Below are 21,060 nucleotides of genomic sequence, written 5' to 3' on the forward strand. Positions count from 1 at the left end.
TCCCGGGAGTAGTGCTAAAAGGAAGGACAGAGCTTAGCCCTAACCTATATTTCCAACGAACGTCTGAATGCCCGTAGTTTCTTCACGAAAGTTATTCCTTACGTCCTAATTAAGCTCTGCAAACACTATATATAAGCACCTATAAACAATTTATAATTGAGCTTAAGTCGGCAGATTCGTCATATGGTCCTAACTTGACGAAATGTCAGTAGAACTTCGTAAAAACAATCATAAAAGAGTCTCGAGATGATTACTTTACTAAACAAAGGGTAAACCTTGAAGATCCACCAATAACTATCAAATTTTATCTTTCAAAACTAGCTCCAAACACAACTAATAGAAGGGGAAAATAATTGTCACGCGTAGAGATTACTTTTCTAGGCACGGGGGCAAACTTTATCGGTAGAAATAACTAAAACACAACTTCATCACTCAAAAATTCCATTGGAACCCTTAAGATTTCTCTCTAGTTATGAACTTTTATGGTTTAAAACGTCGAATAGCTGATTTAAAATATTGTTTGACCCAACCTGGTTCATGACTCGGATCTGCCTAGACAGACCACAGTAAAACACTCATAATTTCTTACTTCAAAGTCGGTTTGCTGTGAGGTTTTGTGCGTTGAAAGCTAGACTAGTAGACCTTCAATTTTATAGGTCGTAGATCCTTTAATTCCGTATATATTGGAAGAAAACATCTGAGACATTTGACCCAAAGTTCAGAAAATTTATTAGAGAAACTTACGATAACTTTTGCCGACCTTTGTTTCGCTACTTTGCTTAACTTCAAAACTTAACATACGACCATTGTGCTACTATAGGCTTATTCCGAAGGTACGTGTTAATTTAAACCTTTCAAACATACAAGGTGTTACACGAGCCATTTCTTTAACTCCGAACCTTTGTTTGAGTAATTCCATTAACCTAAAACTTTAGTTTAGTTCCTCGATATTACCACTCATTTGCAGTCTTATTCTCTAATGTACTATACCAAGTCATATACACCTCATATAACCATGCCATGTCACATGTATTATGCAAGAGTAGAAAAAAATATGGGATCTCACAGGTGCCACGTAAATTGGAACAAAGAAAATAACATATGTTATTTAGAAATGACGTAAAAAGTACTATAAATCTAAAAAATTAACATATTGAAATATTTTTTTGTTAACTCTTGAAATTGTATCTATGTCACAAAAATTGGGGAAGTTGTGTGTGTAGCAACTGATTGCTGCTCAGTGCTCACTGTCTTATCATATGCCAGCAAAAGATGTAGAGAATATTGCAGAAACATTTTTCTCTATAATATTGGACTATGACAGTCTTTAATGGAGCGATATGAACAATGACAATCCAATTCAAATAGTCTTGGGATTGAGGGGTAGTTGTTATTATCGCACACGTGCAACATACTTATTTGTCTTTTGGGAGATCGAGTGGGGTAAAATGATTTGTTTGTTTAGATTGGTCGAATCTCAAATGCAGTAACAGTTGACAATTCAAATTACCAATCCCATTCGTAGAGCATGACGTTTCAATACTAGAATATTTTTTTCGACAAGTGAAGAGAATTCATTTGTTTATGAATATAATTGTTGGAGCACCAGGACCATGCTTGTGAGCTCAAAAATTATATACAACTCATGATACTCTTGCCTTCACTGAGCCAAGTTTCCACGGCGTAACTTCCTTTACAAAATTAGTTTGATATGTTGCAATCTGTTCAAACGATAGGAGCCAAATGTTATCAATAAGAGAAGACAACTGAAATGTGAGGAGATGATCTTGGAAAGCTTAGGAATTCCTGTGTCATTTCAGCATGATCCGGAAACGCATCACTCCCTAAGAATGATGCAGCAATGACAAATTTTTCTAGCACGATCGCATGCTTGAGCAAATATTTTACCAAAGGCAGCACAAACTTATTTTCACTTAGAAGTCCCCAAAGGTTATCGATCTTGACGGTCTTCAGATGTGGAAATGAGCCGTTAAAATTATGTGTCTCAAACCTCATGGTTTGTTTATCCTTGTTTGTGTACCTTGACAGCAGGTCCTGTAGAAAAGAATTTGCTATGTTAACCAGTTACTCTCCTTAGATGGAAACAAGAAACCAAAGAGTTGATCGTGGATAAAATAAAAAGGTGATGAATTTTTAAATTCAACGAACATCTCAAGTGCTTAGCAATGTTATGTACAATGTAGTACATGCAAACAACAAAAAAAATGTTCCAAAGCTTCATCAAATCTGATCATTTACACCCTCGTATGAAGGTGAGAACAATCCCTTGTTAAGCATCTTTTTCCAACAGCTACAAAAAGTTCAGTCAAGGCAACTCAAGTTGAACCATTTTCTTGACAAAATTAAATTGAGAGAACAAGAGAGTTCCTCTAAACATTTTACAGAAAAACAGAATAATAAACACGCTGCTGCAGCAGATTTAGCAAAGAGAAACCATCAACTTTCCAGACTAAAAAGCAGATTCTGATAACCAAACAAAACAACATTGAAATGAAATTTGCAGAATTTGAACTACACATTCCCTGGAGCAATATATGTGAACACATTGAGAAATACACACCTCAATGAACAAGTACCGTAAAATGGTGTAAATCTCATCTAGTATGGGTAAAACTAATTAAACGCAGACGGCAGTTGCAAATAAGACTGCAGCACTTATTTTCCTATGGGCTTAAATGGTGTCTTGAACATTGTATTAGCAACATTTGGGTGGAAGACCACCCATAATTTATTGTGAATGCTGTCAAGGGAATTATAAAAACTTTTTGGCACTATTAACCTATTATTGAAGATACTAAAGAGTTGATTCAAAGTGATATGTACAATTTTACAGAGAAGTCTGTGTGGCTGATTCTTTAGCTGGGATACAATCACTTATTGGATGTAGAGAAGAAAATGTTTAGGCTTTAACTCACTATCGAGAGAAGCTAGAGGGAACTTAATAATTGACAAGTGGAACCTCTCTTGTTTCAGAATTCGAAAGAATGCCCAAAGCTTATCTCCAATAATGCAATAAGATGAACTTCCCGGTTTGATCCTTCTGTCAGCTCACATGTTACTTGTCTAACTTTTTTCTCCTTTCTAGTTCTTGTGAAAACAACATACACGGAAGCAATCTCCACAAGTCAGAAGATATTGTTGTGAAGCTCTCTTCTTTTTTTATAATGAAGTAATAGGTTTAATTATAGAAGGCATCAAGAAGATGCAGAGATAAGCAAATAGAGAGTAAGGCTACATTGTAGCCACAAAAAGCAAAAGTGACACCTTGTTAGCTACATCACTTGTGAAGCTCATAATTAAGTACTTAAACTAGTTATATTTCAAATTGCAAATGAGAGTCCTCCTTCTATATATAAACCATCTTTTTTGCTTACACATTAGAGACTTATCTTTTTTGAACAGGTAAGGAAGCCACGCCCCTCTCTTGATAACAAAAGTAAAGGTCTAAAAGAAACTTACTCTTGGTGAATCCCCAAACCAGTCAATGACCAATGTCTCAAGATCCAATGAGCTCTGTAGAAAACTGCAAATGCCAGGAAAGTCCAACTGGTCTTCAGCTACACTAAGTTCTAAAAATTTCCGTCTTGATGGTGGAGACTGCCACCCTTTCAACTCCAGAATGGACAGGCACTTATAAACCAAAAGATAAACCAGAATATGTCAAAACAAGGAAACATGACATACTTGACAAGTGAGATGCAAATTGTTGAATAATTCATTAACAAAAATAGCTTGGACTATACGACTGTGATTTTCCACATCAAAGTATTCATTGTTGTTTTAAAAATCCAAAGATAGATGGACCTTTAAACACATGGAAAACCCCATCAACAGGACTTAAATGTAAGATCAATATAAATCAAACCAAATTTTACACGTTCTATCAATTGCAAACTCTTTACTCTTTAGTACTTAGTAACTTAGTTATCAAATTATCCTAAGTAGTGGCACTATTAATGCTAACTAAAGTAATATTCAATGGCAAATAAAAAGAAATTCTGAATTATGGATAGTGACGAGTATAAATAAACCTCGATGCACCAGGTACTCAGTTCAAGATTCTCGACATGGGCAACGCCATGAAGAAGTTCCTTCAAACAGCTTAACTCCTTCTCCAAGTTGCTCTCCTCATCCTCAAAATCAAAATTTAAACGAAGGATTGCATAAACAAGTGAAGCCACATTTGTCTGCTCAATGCGTATCTTACTGCACATTCCTACAATTTCCAAATGCTTAATATGTGGGGCTATTATTTCGAGCCAAATATCATGATTCTTATCGTAGTACTCTTCTATCGTTAATTCTCTCAGCTTCACAGATCTAATTTCCAGACGTTGTATGCCTGAAACTTTTCGTAGTTCCAAACACTCCAAGTTAGGGCAACCAGATAATACCTTTTCCGTAGCACCATCCGTCAGTTCAGTATTCCCAATCGAAAGAGAAACTAAATTACTCCAATTAACACTACCACAAGGATTCAATTGACAATAACTTAAAACCAATTCTCTTAAGGACGAATTTTTATACCCAAACTGAGGAAACTCATAATTTTGTTGACTTGAATAAAAATCAAGTGTAAATACTTCAACATTAGCAACTTTAGTAGCAAAATGTACCCATAAATCAACATCTTTAGCATAAATCTTATCGTACCTAAGGCTACTCACAAACAATCTCTTGATTTTCTCGCAAGATTTCCAATAGTAAAGTTCTCTGTTGATCAAAGCCAGGTAAGCAAGAATGTCATTTTGATTTTCACTATTGGGGAAAGTGAAACCGAGTGATAATGGAACGGACATCCAAAGAAATCGCCATCGTGTAGAGAGTACGCTGGTTCGCACAACTTGTTTTTCGTCCCATAACTTAGAGAGGATGTGGAGTAGAATCGGCTCCGGTAGATCACTCAGCTGGTTTCCTCCTCCGGCCGCCGCCATGATTTTCTTCTGGGTTTCCATGGAGTGTGCAGTTTTGGTAAAGTTGGCGCGAAAAGGGAAACGAAGAAAATAATTTAGGTTAGTTTATATATAAATTAAGAAAGAAAATGGTCATAAATATCCTTAAATTATATGAAAATGAATAAAAATATCTTTTCTAAATGATTTAATATAAATTATCCATGTAGTCAATACTTTAGTCCAGAAAGTGTCAATTCCGTTAATAGTTTGGTTAATACCGGCCACCTTGCTCCAAGTAAATTAAGCATACTTCGGTCCATATCTAGTGTGGGCGATAGAGCATTGAGATGATCTTTCCCTAGTACAAGAGAACCGGGAAGGTCCCACCTCTGATGTACCAAGTATCATGCCCGCAGTAAATGCTGGGTAGCCAAGTGCGGAGCATATAACTACTTAAAGCATTTAAGTAGTGACCCCCCTCCAAGATGAGTGCTATTCCATTCCGACTTTCCCAAAGCTTCTGGTAGCATAGTCGAGACAACGACGGGTTCTCTGCTCCTGCGGGGATGGAGCGACATAAGTTTTTTTGGGAATTCAAGAGAAGATTACAGCGAGACGAGTCGCTTATCATTACGATAGGTGTCAGGAGGAAGCATAGTGATGTATTTGTTGTAATCATAAATTTAACTCAATTCGCCACATTTGACATCCTTAATTGGGAACTGTATTTGAGTTGAACAATTTGGTTCCCTTCCATTCAAGTTTCATTGGAAGAATTAAGCGAAAAATTAGGATACATACCAAGAAAGTCAAACTTCCATAGAAGAGAAACAAATGAAAGGTTTTCAATGAAATTCTCGTAGACATGAACAACTACAAAAAAACTACTTGGATATTCATGAGTAGAATCCAAACCTCATCTATCAACTACAAACCAGTTTCAAATCGAAAGTATGAGGTTATGTATGTATGTCGTGATCACTAAAAAAGAGAGTGGCGTAAATCTTATCAAACAAGGAAAGACAACTGAAGCGTGTAGAGAGGATCTTGGAAAACTTAGGAACTCGTCCGAGACACATCACTCCCCTCTGAATTTGCAAGCAATGACAAAGTTCTTTATCACTGTAGCATTCTTGCGCAAATATTTGAGCAATGGTAGTACAAACATATTTTCACTTTGTTCTCCATAAAAGTTGATGAACTTGATGGTCTTTAGATGTGGCAATGAACATTTAAAACTATATATTTCAAATCTCCTCCGTCGTTCATCATGATTTGTGTACTTTGACAGCAATTTCTGCAGGAAAAATCCGATATATTAACCAGTTATTCTCCTTTAAGTAGAAAGCAAAGGAATTTATCATTGTCTATGAAACATACCTAAAGATCAGAAAGATATTGACATATATCATCTTTCACTAATAGTTATTTTATATCAATTACATTAAGTAACAAAAATAAAGGTCTAAAAGAAACTTACTCTTGATTTGCATCGCAACAGTCAATGACCCATGTCTCAAGACCTGATGAACTCGATAGAAAGCTGCTAATTCCAAGAGAGTCCAACTGTTCTAAGGCCGCGTTAAGTTTTAAGAATTTCCAGCTTGATGGTGGAACAGGCCACCCATTCAACTCCAGTATGGACAGGCACTTACCAACAAAATAGATAAACCAGAATATGTCAAAAACAAGGAATTGCAACATACTTAATAAATAACATTGAAAGTTATTGAATAATTCGTAAAAACAGCTTCAACTAAAGGGACTGTGTTTTGCCACAAGCCGCATCAAAGTGTTCAAGGTTGGTTTGGAAATCGACAGATTGATTTTTAAACACTTGGAGCACAAAGGTAGGGGTAAGGTTTGTGTACGCCACACCCCCTCCGTAAACCACAAGTAGTGCGATTACACTAAGTATGTTAATGCTTGGAAAAACACATTCGCATGACTTTATTTGATAAAAGTGGTGTTGGGGCCAGCTTGCGCGCACCTCAATTAATTCCACGGGATACTTGCCCCTTCCTAGCCACAACAGATACTTGGTAACTTTGTCAACCAAGGCTACAACAGAGGGAAAAATCACTTAATGTTTTCCTCTGTTGGGAATTGAACTTCACGGTGCTCAATCCATTTCATTGACCACTAGTCCGCACCCATTCACATGACTTCAAGAATATGATCACTGTAAACCAATCCAAATTTTAGATGCTATCCATCCTAATAGTAAACTCTTTATTTTTAATCACATGCTACTGTCCAACAAAATTGGCAATGAGAATGTTATTCTTCAGTACTTACAAACATAGTTATAATATCATCCTAATTAGTGATATTGTTAATGTTACTAAACTGATGAATTCAATAACAAATAATAAGTAAGCCGCAAAATGAAAAAAAACACAATCTGAATTGGATAGCCAAGAGTAAGAATAAACCTCGATGCACCAGGGACCGAGTTCAAGATTCTTGACATGGGGAACGTGGCGAAGAAGTTCCTGCAAATATCTACACTCCTCCTCCAAGCTATCTTCAAGGCCAGAAAAATCAACACTTAAAGAAAGGACTGCAGTGACAAGTGAAGTCACATTTCTCAGCTGAAAGTGCAGCTCATTGCAGCACGATCCCCAAAGTTCCAATTGTCGAATATATGGGGCATCAATTTCGATGCAATATAATTCATCATAATATTCATAATCATATTCAAGTCTTTCATACATCGTTACAATCAATTTCCTCAGCTTCACAGAGCTGATTTTCAGAAGACGAATACCAAGAACTTTATCTAATTCCAAGCACTCCAAATTAGGGCAACCTGATAATATTTTCTCCATTACATCCTCTGAAATATAGGCATCCCCAATTGAAAGAGAAACCAAATTACTCCACTTCACATTACCAGAAGGTTTCAACTCGCAATTCCGTAACACCAAATTCCTCAAAACCGTATTCCTATACGCGAATTCAGGAAAATCATACATACATTCTGGAAAGGCCGTATCACAAAATTTCAACGTGAACTCTTCAACCTGAGCAGTATAAGTAGCAAAGTGCAACCAGAAATAAAGATCAGAATCCATAATCAACCCATCGTATGTAAAAGGACAAACACTAAATGATTTAATCTTCTCGCAAGACCTCCAATAATGAAGCTCTCTATTAACAGAACGTACGAAACCGGAAAGATCTTTATCATCTGTTGAGTCGAAATTGAGTGATGCTGGAACGGATTTCCAAAGAGATCGCCATTGCGATGATAATACGCTGGTTTGAACAACTTGTTTACAGTTTGGTAGCATAGAGAAGATGTGAACTTGAATCAACTCCGGTAGATTACTCAGCCGGTCTCCATCTCCAACCGCCGCCATGATTTTCTGTTGCAGTTTCGGTAATGGCGATTTGATAACCGCAAAATTGCAGTTTCGGTTTACACTATGGTATATTATTTAAAATATGCCCTCCAACTTTGGCATAAGTAAACACTTGAATAAATAAACTCATCTGTCATACGTGGCATCCTACATGTCAATTTTGTGTCTTATGTGGCATCTTATATGTATTTGTCACGTAAGACGTGTGTGTCTACTTGTTCAATTTTATACAAATTTAAGTGTATATATTTATGCACACCAAAAATTAGAGGACATATCGGTTAGTCGAAAGTCAAGTTAAAAGTCATATTTATGTATTTTGCAAGAGTATAAAATTAAAAAGAGAAAAGAAAAATGTCTTATATAAGAATCAAAAACCGCAAATATATTTCAATGGGAAAATGTACAAGTATCCCCTAGACTATAACCAAAATCTCAGAGACACACCTTAACTAAACTAAGGTCCTATTACCCCCTGAACCCATTTTTTGTAATTTTGTGCACCTTTTTTGCTTATGTGGCATCCAAATATCTCCCACACGCCTCAATTGCGTGGAGTCACGGAGTGTGCCACATAAGACAAAAGGTGTACAAAATTACAAAAAAAATAAGTTCAGAGGTAATAGAACCTTAGTTTAGTAAAGGCGTATCTCTGAAATTTCGGTCATAATCTAGGGGATACTTGTGCCTTAACCCATATTTCAATTGAAGTTGATAGGGATAATTAGGGGAAAAGAGACAAATGTAACTCTGGTTTAGATCATACCTCTTTGTTGCGAAAGTGGTTCATATATAGTATTAGCGTTTAACAAATTATACATACATAACAATGGCATCAAGTGAATAATATTGCCCTTCAAAAGTTAGGATATTGGATAATATTTTTAGAATAAGCAACTCATCTGACGTTTTAGAAACCAAATAAGTTGTAGAATCTCTTCCCACACAAATATAGCTTTCTACCGGTAAGAGAAGCATAGAGTGTTCTTTGACATGCATCAGGAAACAAGCCCATTGAAATACTATTTCTGCAAAATGACATTCAACCTTAGAGCAAGCTTTCTTACATGATTATCAAAGAAAAAATACATTGTGCTTTAGACATGAACAACTACTTGGATACTGATTAGTAGAATCCAAACCTTTCAATCAACTATAAACCGAAAGTAAAAGGTTACTATGTATGTTGCAATCACTACAAAAGAGAGTCAGCAAGGAAAGAAAACTGAAGCTTGCGGGGAGGATCTTGGAAAGCTTAGGAACTCCTGACAACATGATTCCGAGATACATCACTTCCCTCTATTTTTCATAGAAATGACAAACTCTTTTAGTGCTGTTGCATTCTTTTGCAAGAATTTCACCAATGGTAGAACAGAATTATTTTCCCTTGGTTTTCCATAAAAGTTAATGAACTTGATGGTCTTTAGATGTGGCAATGAGCAGTTAAAATAACGTGTCCATAATCTCCTCAGTCGTTCATCCTCATTTGTGCACTTTGACAGCAGTTTCTGCAGGAAAAAAAAAATCATCTTTCACTATAGTTTTTTTATATTAATTACATTAAGTAACAAAAATTAAGATCTAAAAGAAACTTACTCTTGGTTTGCGATTGAACCAGTCAATGATCAATGTCTCAAGATTTGATGAACTCGATAGAAAGCTGCAAATTCCAGGGTAGTCCAACTTTTCTAAGGCTGCGTTAAGTTTTAAGAATTTCCAGTTTGAAGGTGGAATAGGCCACCCTTTCAACTCCAGTATGGACAGGCACTTATGAACCAAACAGATACGTCAAAATAAGGAAATGCAACATACTTAGTAACAGATACTGATGAATTCAATAACAAATAATAAGAACAAAATCTGAGTAAGGATAAACCTCAATGCACCAGGGACTCAATTCCAGATTTTCGACATGGGCAACGTGGTGAAGAAGTTCCTGCAAGTATTTGCACTCCTTCTCCGCATTCTTAGGAAAATAAACATTTAAAGAAAGGACGGCAGTGACAAGTGAAGCCACATTTCTCAGCTGAAAATGCATCTCCTTACAGCACAATCCCCAAATTTCCAACTGTCGAATATACGGAGCATGAATTTCAAGGCAATGGCATTCATCATTATCATGTTTTAGAATCAATTTCCTCAGCTTCACAGAGCTGATTTCCAGATGACGAATACCAACAACATTATCTAATTCCAAGCACTCCAAATTAGGAGAACCTAACAATACTTTTTCCATTACATCCTCTGTCATACCGGCATCCCCAATCGAAAGAGAAACCAAATTACTCCACTTCACATTACCCGAAGGGCTCAACTGGCAAAATCCTAATGCCAAATTCCTCAAAACAGTATTCTTATACGCGAATTCAGGAAACTTATACGCCAAATCTGGATAAGTAATAACATAAAATTTCAACGAAAACTCTTCAACCTTACCAATATTAGTAGCAAAGTACACCCAAAAATCAATATCACGATCAATATTCACGTAGCTATGAATAAAAACCCTAAATGATTTAATTTTCTCGCAAAACGTCCAATAATGAAGCTCTCTATTAACAGAAGCTACGTAAGCGAGAATATGCTTCTCTCTGTAAGCTTTAGGATCATCTGAAAAATCGAAATCGAGTGACGCTGGAACCGATTTCCAAAGAAATCGCCATTGCGATGATAATACACTGGTTTGAACAACTTGTTTACTGTTTGGTAACATTGAGAGGATGTAGAGGAGAATCGGCTCCGGCAGATTACTCAGCCGGTCTCCTTCTCCGGCAGCCACCATGATTTTCTTCTGCCTTTCCATGAAAATTGAAACGAAATGAGTAAAAACTTGACTTCAGTGAGCATCTATTTATTCCGTGCTCAAAACAATTACAAATTCAATGCTTTAATGTTTAAGTTCTTTGAATTTAAAAGACAGTTAATAATAATCTCTTCATATGCTCTAATGTTTATTAAGTTCTTTGAATTTAAATTTAAAAGGATAAATGTTCTTAATTCATTGAGTATGGAAGAATTTTTTTTTTTTACTATAGTTCAATAATAATGGGAAAAGAAATAATCATAAATGATATTCAAATTTATTACTGTAACATTTTTTGTGGTATGTGGAAAGGTTTATCGTCGGTTTTTTCAAAAAAAAAATAGAAAAAAACTGACTGCCTGAGTTGGTTTCATCTTGGTTCTTTGAACAGACTCAATGCTAAAATTTTAAAAGATCGTTTGATACGAGAGATAAAGGATAATAATTGCAGAATAAAATTTAAAATTAACTTTATCCCATACTTAGTTTAAGGTATCAACTAATCAGGATTATTTCACACCATTTGTATTGAAATGGTGGGAATTGGGATCATCATCCCATATAAAATGTGGGATAAAATAATCCCAATCCGGAATATGATTGTTTATCTCATCTCACATATCAAACGACTACTATTTTTCTTTGAATAAGTAACATTTGTGTAGTATAACTCAGCACTTAGGTAGTGTGCTAAACCCTTTACAACAAGTCAAAAGTATAGCAATATATCAAAGGACTCCCAGTTCTAACACATCTAGGATATTTTCTGCATCTATATGAGAGTTCTTTGTACACAAAAGCAAAATACAATCTGTTTTGATTTTCTGTACTGTTCTACTTCTGTCTTCGAAACACGTAGCATTTCTCTCCTTCGAGATGGTCCACCATATACAAGATGGTATGGTTCTCCGATAGCTCATGTTTTTAGCTCCCTTCCCAGATCTTTCCCAACTAGATAGAGTGTCAACAATCTTGCTAGGCATTATCCGTTGTATGCCTCTGAGATTCTTCCATAGTTGGTCAGTGATTCTACAATGCAAAAACAAATGTCCCACTGTCTTAGTTGCCTCACCACATAAACAACAGTGCGTGACTAAGATAATGTTTCCTCTTTCTTAGGTTTTCATGTGTCAAGACAACTTCTTTTGCTAACAACCATGAGAAACACGCCACCTTCAAAGGTGCTTTGGTTCTCCAGATTTGTTTCCATGGCCATATGGAGTTCTGTGCCACTGTCGAGTTCAGAACTTACTTTGTATGCCCCTTTGTTGTGCCCATTCCACTATAGCATGTCCATCCCATTCTATAGACCTTGAAAAGCTTCAAGAATTTTGAAGAACTCAATCAGTCTAGGAATTTCCCAATCATTCAAGTTTCTTCTGAAGTTTTATTCCTACATGTCAGTTATTGTTCTGTCCTGGTGGATAACTAAATCAAACAGATGAGGGAACTTCTCTGCAAGACTCCAATTACCTAGCCACCTATCATTCCAGAAAATGGTTTTATTACCATCACCTACACTAATGGTAGTGTGGTTCAAGTAAAATAGGCCACCAGTTTCTGATAGATCTCCAAACAATGACACCATAAGGATTGTTTGCTTCTTCAGTCATCCACCCATCCAATTCTCCATACTTTGTTCTGATCACCTTTATCCATAGAGAGTGTCTTATGGGCATATCTCCAAACGACTACTATTTTTATATGCAAGCTCATCTTGAGAATACATTTATGAGGCTATAAATGGGAAAACTTCAGCTAAGGAATAAAAGGTAACCACTGAGCTACAATTGTTACTAAAAGCCACTTACAAGTTACAACAAAGATCATACAAAAGGATGATACAAGTATTGGTTTCCCTAAAACTTACAATGCCATACAAGAAACTTACTATTAATATACATTGGAATAGCTACACAATTGTGAAAAAAGATTGATTCAAATTTATTTGACATCACTTACTTTTTTCTTGGCCAAATCTACAAATAGCAAAATATGTCTAAGCTAATTCATTCCTTGTTGGATAAATGGTGAAGAGCTAACATCAGTTGTACTGTAAAATGAGTCCTCTGCTCCACCATAATAGGTGTCTTCCTTTTCCTCGTCCCACTTCACGACTTCTCTTATATACTTGAATGCCTCATCAACTGTAGCTCGGTCTCTTGCCCGAGCTTGCCATACAAATAGCTTTTTACCAGTGATAGAAGTATAAAGGTCTTTAAACTTCATTGCGACATAATAGTATGCTTGGTTTGCTAGTGATAGGTTATTATGGTGAGTCCATACTGAACTGAAATCGCTGAACCACTCGCAAGAGTCCAATGGTACACGAACGATCTTCTCCTCAAATAGATCATACTTGTTCAAGACTAAAACGAATGGGGTTTCTTTGAAACAGGGATGTCTGACCATTGTTTCAAAGAGTTCTTTGATATGCATCATCTTGTTCTGAAGTAGCGTACCGCTACCAGAGTCCTCCTGAGTAAGCCACATCTGATCGTAGTCACTCAGGGCCGCACAAAATACTACAACACGAACATCTTCAAACATCTCCACCCATTTGCATCCTTCATTCATTCCGTTGGCATTTATTCTAATTAGTTGGTACCTATCAGGATATGCAATGAGTCTATGTCACATAACCATCAAGCTAGAGTACATCGAGAGAATTTTCAACATCTAAAACTGAAAAGATAATTATCACTTAGCGGCTAACGCGATAAAATGTAATTGTCCTACTAGGAGGAGAATGGTTACCTAGTCAGAGGTGGTGCTGGAGCATCCAGATTGTCTCCATAGGTTTCAGACATTGGGCTACGATCATCCAAGGAGAACTCCATAAAAGCCAAACCATTGCCTTGGGTTACTCCTTCAGCATACAGTATATCTCGCTCTGAAGGTTCATACTCATTACTTGATACCTCAACAGCCTACAAGACAGGAAAAAAACAATTTAGTATCCGTTATCCATCTTCTGTAGTGGTTGGCATTAATCAAACTAAGAATCTATTCACTAGTAGGTATACTCCAGAAAAGTAAAATGGGTCTTGCGTCCACCTGAATAACTTGTCTCAGGAAAGGATTTATATTCAATATTACTCAATTAAAAGAAATAACAGTATATAGCTGAACCATGAAAACACTACAGATCTTTAGGGAGATATGTTACCAGGAGAGCAGAGCCAAATGCATATAGAAGACATATGGTCGACAACTCAGATTAACTAGATAAACAAAACAACTCGTTACCTGTATACGTTTAAGATAGTGAAAAAATGAGTTGTGTAACTACATTGCTCAAGAGACTTTTGACAATTTGATTCAATAAGACTACTCCTCAACAACAACAAAATACACAATGTAATCCCACAAGTGAAGTTTGGGAAGGGTTGAGTGTACGCAGACCTTACCCTTACCTCGGAGAGGTAGAAAGGCTGTTTCCAAAAGAGCCCCGGCTCAAGTGCAGAAAATTCAAGTATTTATGAAAAGAGGGAATATGACAATGGGGGAAACAAATAAGAATACTCCTATGCTCCAAAAAGTACCTTGCTCAAGAAGTAATCTGCTACATCTGGAAGGAAATGAAGCTCATTTCTTCTCTTGTATGTTTCTTGTATAGCAGGATCCTTCCACACCTCTTCAACCAGAGGAGCATATTCACGTGTTGCTGCAGGAAAAAATGCATCTAAATCTCCCGTGGCAATGATGTCCAGTAGCCAATCAGAGAAATGCTTCAACCTCGGGTTCAAGGAATAGATGCACTGGTTAGTTTCGGTAGATCCCACGTCACCACCTGTAAAGTTGAACTTAGTTACTAAATTGCAGCCAGCAGTTCCTTTCACCGTGACATTGTGAATCATCAATGAAATTTGAAACTATGTAGTCGATACAATTCCAAATAGTGAAGGTTATTAATGTACCAACGAGGATGTTTGTGACCTTAGTCAAGTCGCAATATCTTTCTAGTAAGTGGCATGCAGCATATAAACTCCATATAATAAGACTGTAGGAGACTTCAAGTCTTTGAAATTGGTCAACGATTAAACAAGTAAATAACTGAAAATTGACAATGAAATAACTCCCTTGAAGATTCCTCTCTGTGACTTCATTTTACCACTCTAAATTGAAACTTGACTCTTTACTAACATCAAGAATTGAAAAGAACTGCTCTATCTTTACATATTTTATTGCAAAAAAGACATCCCAAAGGGAAATCCATGACAAAAGTTAGCTACTTTACGGAAATCAGGATAACTCAATTTCACTTCTCGCAAATCTAGTTGAAGAAAAATCCCATTAATTTTTTTTAAGCGACTTTCACTATTTGAGTATGGGTGAAAATTTAGAGCAGTAAAGTATAATATTTCTGCAGTTCTTTTATTTCTTCTTCCTCCGCAATTTGTTAAGTAGGACAGGGATTCCACTACAGACAAAACTATCACTAGTGGAATAAAGCCCTTGCCACAGAGGTAAAGAGGGACAGAGCTGCAAGTCCAACGGTATGATCACTGATCTACTCGACTGGTGCAAGTACTTTTGTAAATTAACAGAGAACTTTTTATCACTAATTTTAGAGATGTATTTAAAAAAACCTTCAGCCTCTATTCTTGACAAAGCCTCCTCTTCAAAGCGCTCCCTTCCATCAAGAAGAATGCTCAAATATTTGTACATGTTGCTTTGAATCATCAGCTTTATATCTTGAACTTCTTCAGTACTGAACTTGTTCCCATACAAAAATTTTGCCTGCTCAGAAAGTTGTCAAAAATGAGCATAATAACAGAGAGCAAGGAAGTACAATTAATCACTAAATGACTAAGAAAAGTCAATTTCCTTTGTTGATAACTGAAAAATCCCCTAGAGCAACTGGCGCACAATTCGAAACTCAGTGTATAATGCATTTGTCCCTCTACCCTTCTCCACTTGAGGAAAGTCAATATTAACCATTGAATTTCATTTCACCCACTAAAAAGTAATATGCAACAAGGCAGAGCAAGAAACAGAGACAGAGTCAAGAAAGAGAAGAGAACTGAAATTGTATACAAACAAGCACATAGCCAATTGCCAGGAACTCATTTCGTTTCAAGCTTGATTCTTCAGCTTTCTTCTTTGTTCTATCCCAAAACTACGTCCATGTGTGTTCAATTTAATAAGGTTCTAATTCGTAATATACTATAAGATTCCTGGATTTCAATTCAATTTGGGTTGCCTGTGGAGGCACTTCCTTCAAGCTTCCCAACGATAAGTTTCCAGAGAACTGTTATCTCTATTATAGCCAAAAGGAACATAGTATTGAGAAAGAAGTGAGGAAGTTGTCAAACATGAGTAGATGGACTATACCGGCCCACACTGCTCATCACACTTTCAGACCAATCTTCCTATATGGCCGATAAAATTGCATCAGTAATGAAACAAAGGGCATAAAGTTTTCTAGTAAACAACAACCCCTAACTAGTTTGGTTAGAGAGAGAAACTTTAAATTCAATCAGAAAAAATAAACAAAATAGAGTTTAAACCACACTACATATTTCCCCCTTTTAGACTACCGGAAGTGGACCATCTAAACTTTTGTGCTGAATTGTCTCCTTCAAAAAGCAAGCAAGAGGCTCTGGTTTGTAAGATATCCCAGCCAGTATCGCACACTAAATGAGGGATTTCACTCTTTCATCCAAGCCTCAGCTTCTTGTCTTTAATGATACTCCTTCAGTCCCATTTTATACAACGATATTTGAGGGGACATGGAGTTTAGGTATTAATTTGACATATATATTATATAGTTGTATTGGAATAAAACATTAAAATAATGGCTGAAAAGCTAGTTCGGCAGAGAACATTGCTTCAAAGTCTAAAGTATGAATCATTAAATGAATTGAATTCTTGAAAGTTGTATAGAATATTCTTATCGTAATAGTGAATATCTTGGGACATTCAAAGATGGAAAAAGTCATATTAGTAGGGATGGAGAGAGAAAAAAACTCTATATTATTTTATCTCTGCATGGCTTATAACAAAGTTTATCAGAATATTCCATATATAGAAGCTTGACTTCAGATTAAAAAAAAGAACACTAAACGAAGAAAAGGCATCTCCTCTATAAAGCGGTATGCTATAAATAACTTGGACAAATCCAATTCGGCAATACCTGCTTGAAAATAGTGCTTGTTCCGGAACTTTCAAGTCCAAGTAAAAGTAGCTTCTGAACCCTTTTTTGTTCTATATAAGTTGTAACAGTAGTATAATTGCTAGGTTCATCCCTCTGTCCATGGGGCTGACCAGTAGGTACTGGTAGCGACAACAGGGAGGAGATAAACCGCGTAAATGCCTGTATAACAAACAAATATTAGATATTTAAGAACCAACTAGTCCTACTTACAGAGTAGGATGAATCCGAAATCAACTTATTTTTGCTACCTTTTCCCATATGTTACCCCGAATATTATTTTGACCTTCTTCCTCATAGCGACCATCATCATATACCCAAAAATGAGTGTCACGGGGACATTGCACATTTGCAAGCTGAAAAAAAAGATAAGAATGATTCAATGCAGAAAAGTTGTTTATGACATGATAAACAGTTCCATTTTGATAAGATCCATTTTCACGAGAGCCTTAACTTAATGTGACATAGACATGAGCACACTATGTCAAATAAACATCTCATATCAGCTTCACTGGACACTTTTTCATTTTCTGGCTCTGATTTTGTGTAACCTCAATCATGAATATGTTGGAACTTGAAAAAAGAAAGATATATATCTTCTCAAAAAAAAAAAAGATATATCTCATTCAGATTTCACACTGAGCTTTTGATATATGTGTCCCAGTACTAATCCAAAGAAGGGGGATACTCAATAAGAAAACAGAATGAAAAAAAATTGAATCTAGTTAGAATGGATTGGCCGTACCTATCCAATCAATAATTGTTAATGACTGACTCGTTATTCACTCATTTTGGGTCATAATCACATGCTTTTCCAAGCAGACATTTTTTACAGTTTTATTTCCCCGTTGGACTTCTGTTTTCTGATAAATTAGGTAAAGTCACAAACATTATGTATCCTTCAAAGATTTTCAGGACAACAAAGACTTGGGTAATAAGAGACATTCCTCGTCGAATAATGCAATCTACTATTCATGAAAAGAATAACTGCAGCCTACTAAAACAGGTACCATATTCCTGACCAATAGGCAGCCGGTCTCTCTAAGTAAGGATAGCAAAATTACAATTAATTATGAGCGTGGACCTACTTTATAGTTTTACAGTTGTAGAAGACAACAACAGATATAAACATAAGGGACATTTCATTACCAAATCTCTCCTAGAACGGTAATCTCAGAGCTATAAATGTTTACTTGGATGTAGATTTTATTTAACTTCACAGTATATCAGTAAAATGATTGCAGCCGACATAGGGTCAGAAAAATCAATGCTGCAGGCAACATTTGGTGAAAGAAATCCCTAAAGGAAACAGCAAGACAATAAGTGACAGAATTGACCAAAAAAAGAGGAGAAATTATTCACCACCTTAAACAGGAAAACTTCAAGTGAAAAGACATAAACTGTGGCTAGTAATAGAAAGTAACCATTAGCTTGGCATTTAAATAGTGTATAGTAATTATTCTGCGACAAGTTATTGCCTCCAAAATATTGTCGTACAAACAACATACCTTCAACACCTTGAGTTCCAGTTTAGTTATCTCTCGGCCATTAATATAGACCTGTGTGGTTCCATTGCTTGCATGCGGACTAAGTTTCCCAGTAAAATTCAGGTTTGAACTCACAATTCTGTCAGGTTTTTCTCCTTCCTGTTGAATTAAGAAGCCAAAGCTGCATCAACTTTCTTATTTCCTGATAGGGATTACAATGAATGATTAGTTTAACTTCATTAAACAAAATTACCTTTCCCCAAAGTCCAGATTCCTTGTCATACCAATAACTTCCAGGCTTTAACTTCTGAGGCGGTAAAGGGCACCCAAAGAGTTCTGCCATCTCATCAGGCTTCAAAGGAAATCCATTAATAATCAACTGCTCTGGTCGGAGCTGATTAGCAGCACATTCTTTTTCTGCTTTCATTATTTGCTTGACTTCCAAGGGACTAAGCAAACGTGATAATACTCTTGAATGTTTGCCAAGCTTGAACCTCTTTGACTCATCAATTGGCTCACTGATGCAACTTACACATTTGCGCCCCTCAGGCATTGAACCCATTGCTCTGAGCACACAATTGATGCAATACTTTGCATCACAAACCAAGCATGACTCTTTATTTTCCCACTTCCCTTTCCCACACCTACAACAGAATCTTGATTTCTTTTTCTTCTTTCTTTCCTTGGAAACTCCAACATATTCCGGAAAGACTCGGTTCTCAATGTCCACCACTTTTCTTTCAGATCTATTAACAGAATTGAAAGTGACCACATGGGCTCTTCTCCCCTCATTGTGCTTTGCAGCATTCTCAGAGGGATTATGCTCAGACCCAGGGGACGCCGAGGGGGAACCTGAAGAAGAATCAGGGCTCTGCAGTACAGACACCTGGGACTCTGAACTACCAGAAATCCTTGGACTTTGACTTGGTTGCTGTGACACGTGCAATGGGATTGGCTCTATAACAGGTGCAACATCCTGGCCTACGGATCTTCTACATTCTGAAAGAGGTTCTGCTGTTGATGCTGTGGGAATTGCACCAGATTTCACATCAACGGGTTCTACTCTAGGAAGTTCATATGATATTGGAGGACCAGTATACTCTGATGCTATTGAGTAATTCATTGCATCCTCCTCAGGGAAGGGAACTCCTGGAGGAAGCATCCTCCTCACCATCTCCCTCCAATTATCTCCACTATTCTTTTCCATCTTTATTTAATGCGAAAATCGCCAATCAGCTAGTGTAGTATTACCAAGTGCAGCCTCAATTTCTCACACATCTATCACTTCTTAATACAGCTGATTCCACCATCATCTAGTAAACAGAAACATTTAAGTCAAATAACAATGTTATATTTACTTTCCAAGGAACTATTGTTAAGCATTCAACTCATGCTGATTTTACATAGTCAAAATCCCCCCAAATACCTTCAATTTGGAAAAACTTCAATCTCACCATTTGATCGAAAGTTCAACACTTTGAAATCTGACAACCAAGCAATCCAAGCACAAAACTCAACTACTCAAACAACCAGACAAGACCCACAAACACATTTTATTAGAACAAAAACAAAAATCAAAGCTTTTCAGAACCAAGGATGTGCTTAGTGGTCAATGAACTGGGTTGAGAACCATGAGGTCTCAGGTTCAGACAACTTCAGTGATTTTACTGGTGGGATGTAACAGGTATCCTCTGGAATTAGTCGAGGTGCACGAGAGCTGGCCAACACACCACTGTTATCCAAAAAACAAAAAATCAAAGTTTTCACGAAAATTCAAACCAAAGTTCATATCTTCAAGTGGGAATCTAACAATTTTGAACATTGAAGTACTGAAAGTTTCAGAATCAAACTTAACCAAAGCTAATCCACAGTTTCCAACCCTAAACTACTTTGCAACAGTTTCAAACCCAAAGCATACAGAAATACATATACACAAACTAATTTTAAAAAAGAAGTATGCAAAAATATCAAGAAAAGAGGTGAAATGAAGAAAGTTTTCACCTTTAAGTTAAAAAGAGAAAGGAAACTGAAAAGGGGTTGAGTAACTTTACCTGTGAAAGTGACTAGCAAGCTGAAAATATGAATCTTATTAGAGATGATTAAAAATTGCTTTCACTTTTTATTGAGCTCCAAAAAGACTGAAAAACTCAAAAGGGGTTAATTCTTAAAGCCTAATCTTTGGGGGAATCAACCCTTTTGAACAAAAAGAAAGAAACTTGCAAAAAGAAAGATATCAGAAAGAGAGAAAAAGACTGGTGATATGCTGAATACAACCAAGATAGAGAGTTGGGGTAGGTAGGGTGGGTGGCCGGGGTGGGTAGTGGGGTGG

At 36.5% G+C, this 21,060-nt stretch overlaps 3 protein-coding genes across 3 annotated transcripts; all 3 read right to left on the minus strand.

Annotated features, from left to right (window-relative positions):
* Positions 1-1,537: 1,537 nt before the first annotated feature.
* On the minus strand, positions 1,538-4,997 carry LOC102590602 (F-box protein At5g03100-like). Its single transcript, XM_006361221.2, has 3 exons — positions 4,053-4,997; positions 3,481-3,651; positions 1,538-2,055 (listed from the first exon to the last, which is right to left on the minus strand). Exons 1-3 carry the CDS (start codon positions 4,974-4,976, stop codon positions 1,750-1,752), a joined length of 1,401 nt encoding a protein of 466 aa, XP_006361283.2. The 5' UTR covers positions 4,977-4,997; the 3' UTR covers positions 1,538-1,749.
* A 1,395-nt stretch (positions 4,998-6,392) lies between these two features.
* Positions 6,393-11,165, minus strand: LOC102590950 (F-box/LRR-repeat protein 25-like). The gene is made up of 2 exons (XM_015315178.1): positions 10,161-11,165; positions 6,393-6,566 (listed from the first exon to the last, which is right to left on the minus strand). The coding sequence occupies exons 1-2, from the start codon at positions 11,085-11,087 to the stop codon at positions 6,393-6,395; spliced, it is 1,101 nt and encodes a 366-aa protein (XP_015170664.1). The 5' UTR covers positions 11,088-11,165.
* Positions 11,166-12,849: 1,684 nt separating this feature from the next.
* On the minus strand, positions 12,850-21,052 carry LOC102582467 (extra-large guanine nucleotide-binding protein 3-like). Its single transcript, XM_006361196.2, has 9 exons — positions 20,783-21,052; positions 18,985-20,044; positions 18,753-18,890; positions 17,496-17,600; positions 17,227-17,406; positions 15,680-15,830; positions 14,633-14,880; positions 13,845-14,017; positions 12,850-13,695 (listed from the first exon to the last, which is right to left on the minus strand). The coding sequence occupies exons 2-9, from the start codon at positions 19,936-19,938 to the stop codon at positions 13,092-13,094; spliced, it is 2,553 nt and encodes an 850-aa protein (XP_006361258.1). The 5' UTR covers positions 19,939-20,044; positions 20,783-21,052; the 3' UTR covers positions 12,850-13,091.
* Between the last annotated feature and the right edge of the window lie 8 nt (positions 21,053-21,060).

The sequence above is a fragment of the Solanum tuberosum genome, unplaced genomic scaffold, assembly GCF_000226075.1.
Source record: "Solanum tuberosum cultivar DM 1-3 516 R44 unplaced genomic scaffold, SolTub_3.0 scf00341, whole genome shotgun sequence".
Taxonomy (NCBI): Eukaryota; Viridiplantae; Streptophyta; class Magnoliopsida; order Solanales; family Solanaceae; genus Solanum; species Solanum tuberosum.

Coding starts and splice junctions, on each gene's coding strand:
- LOC102582467 (XM_006361196.2), bottom strand. CDS start 19,938: ATGGAAAAGAATAGTGGAGATAATTGGAGGGAGATGGTGAGGAGGATG. Junction 18,891..18,984: donor AATCTGGACTTTGGGGAAAG/GTAATTTTGTTT, acceptor TTAATTCAACAG/GAAGGAGAAAAACCTGACAG. Junction 14,018..14,632: donor CAGATTACTTCTTGAGCAAG/GTACTTTTTGGA, acceptor CCTGTCTTGTAG/GCTGTTGAGGTATCAAGTAA.
- LOC102590950 (XM_015315178.1), bottom strand. CDS start 11,087: ATGGAAAGGCAGAAGAAAATCATGGTGGCTGCCGGAGAAGGAGACCGG. Junction 6,567..10,160: donor TGAGTCCCTGGTGCATTGAG/GTTTATCCTTAC, acceptor TTTGTTGGTAAG/TGCCTGTCCATACTGGAGTT.
- LOC102590602 (XM_006361221.2), bottom strand. CDS start 4,976: ATGGAAACCCAGAAGAAAATCATGGCGGCGGCCGGAGGAGGAAACCAG. Junction 3,652..4,052: donor TGAGTACCTGGTGCATCGAG/GTTTATTTATAC, acceptor TTGGTTTATAAG/TGCCTGTCCATTCTGGAGTT. Junction 2,056..3,480: donor GGTTTGGGGATTCACCAAGA/GTAAGTTTCTTT, acceptor TCTTTTCTACAG/GACCTGCTGTCAAGGTACAC.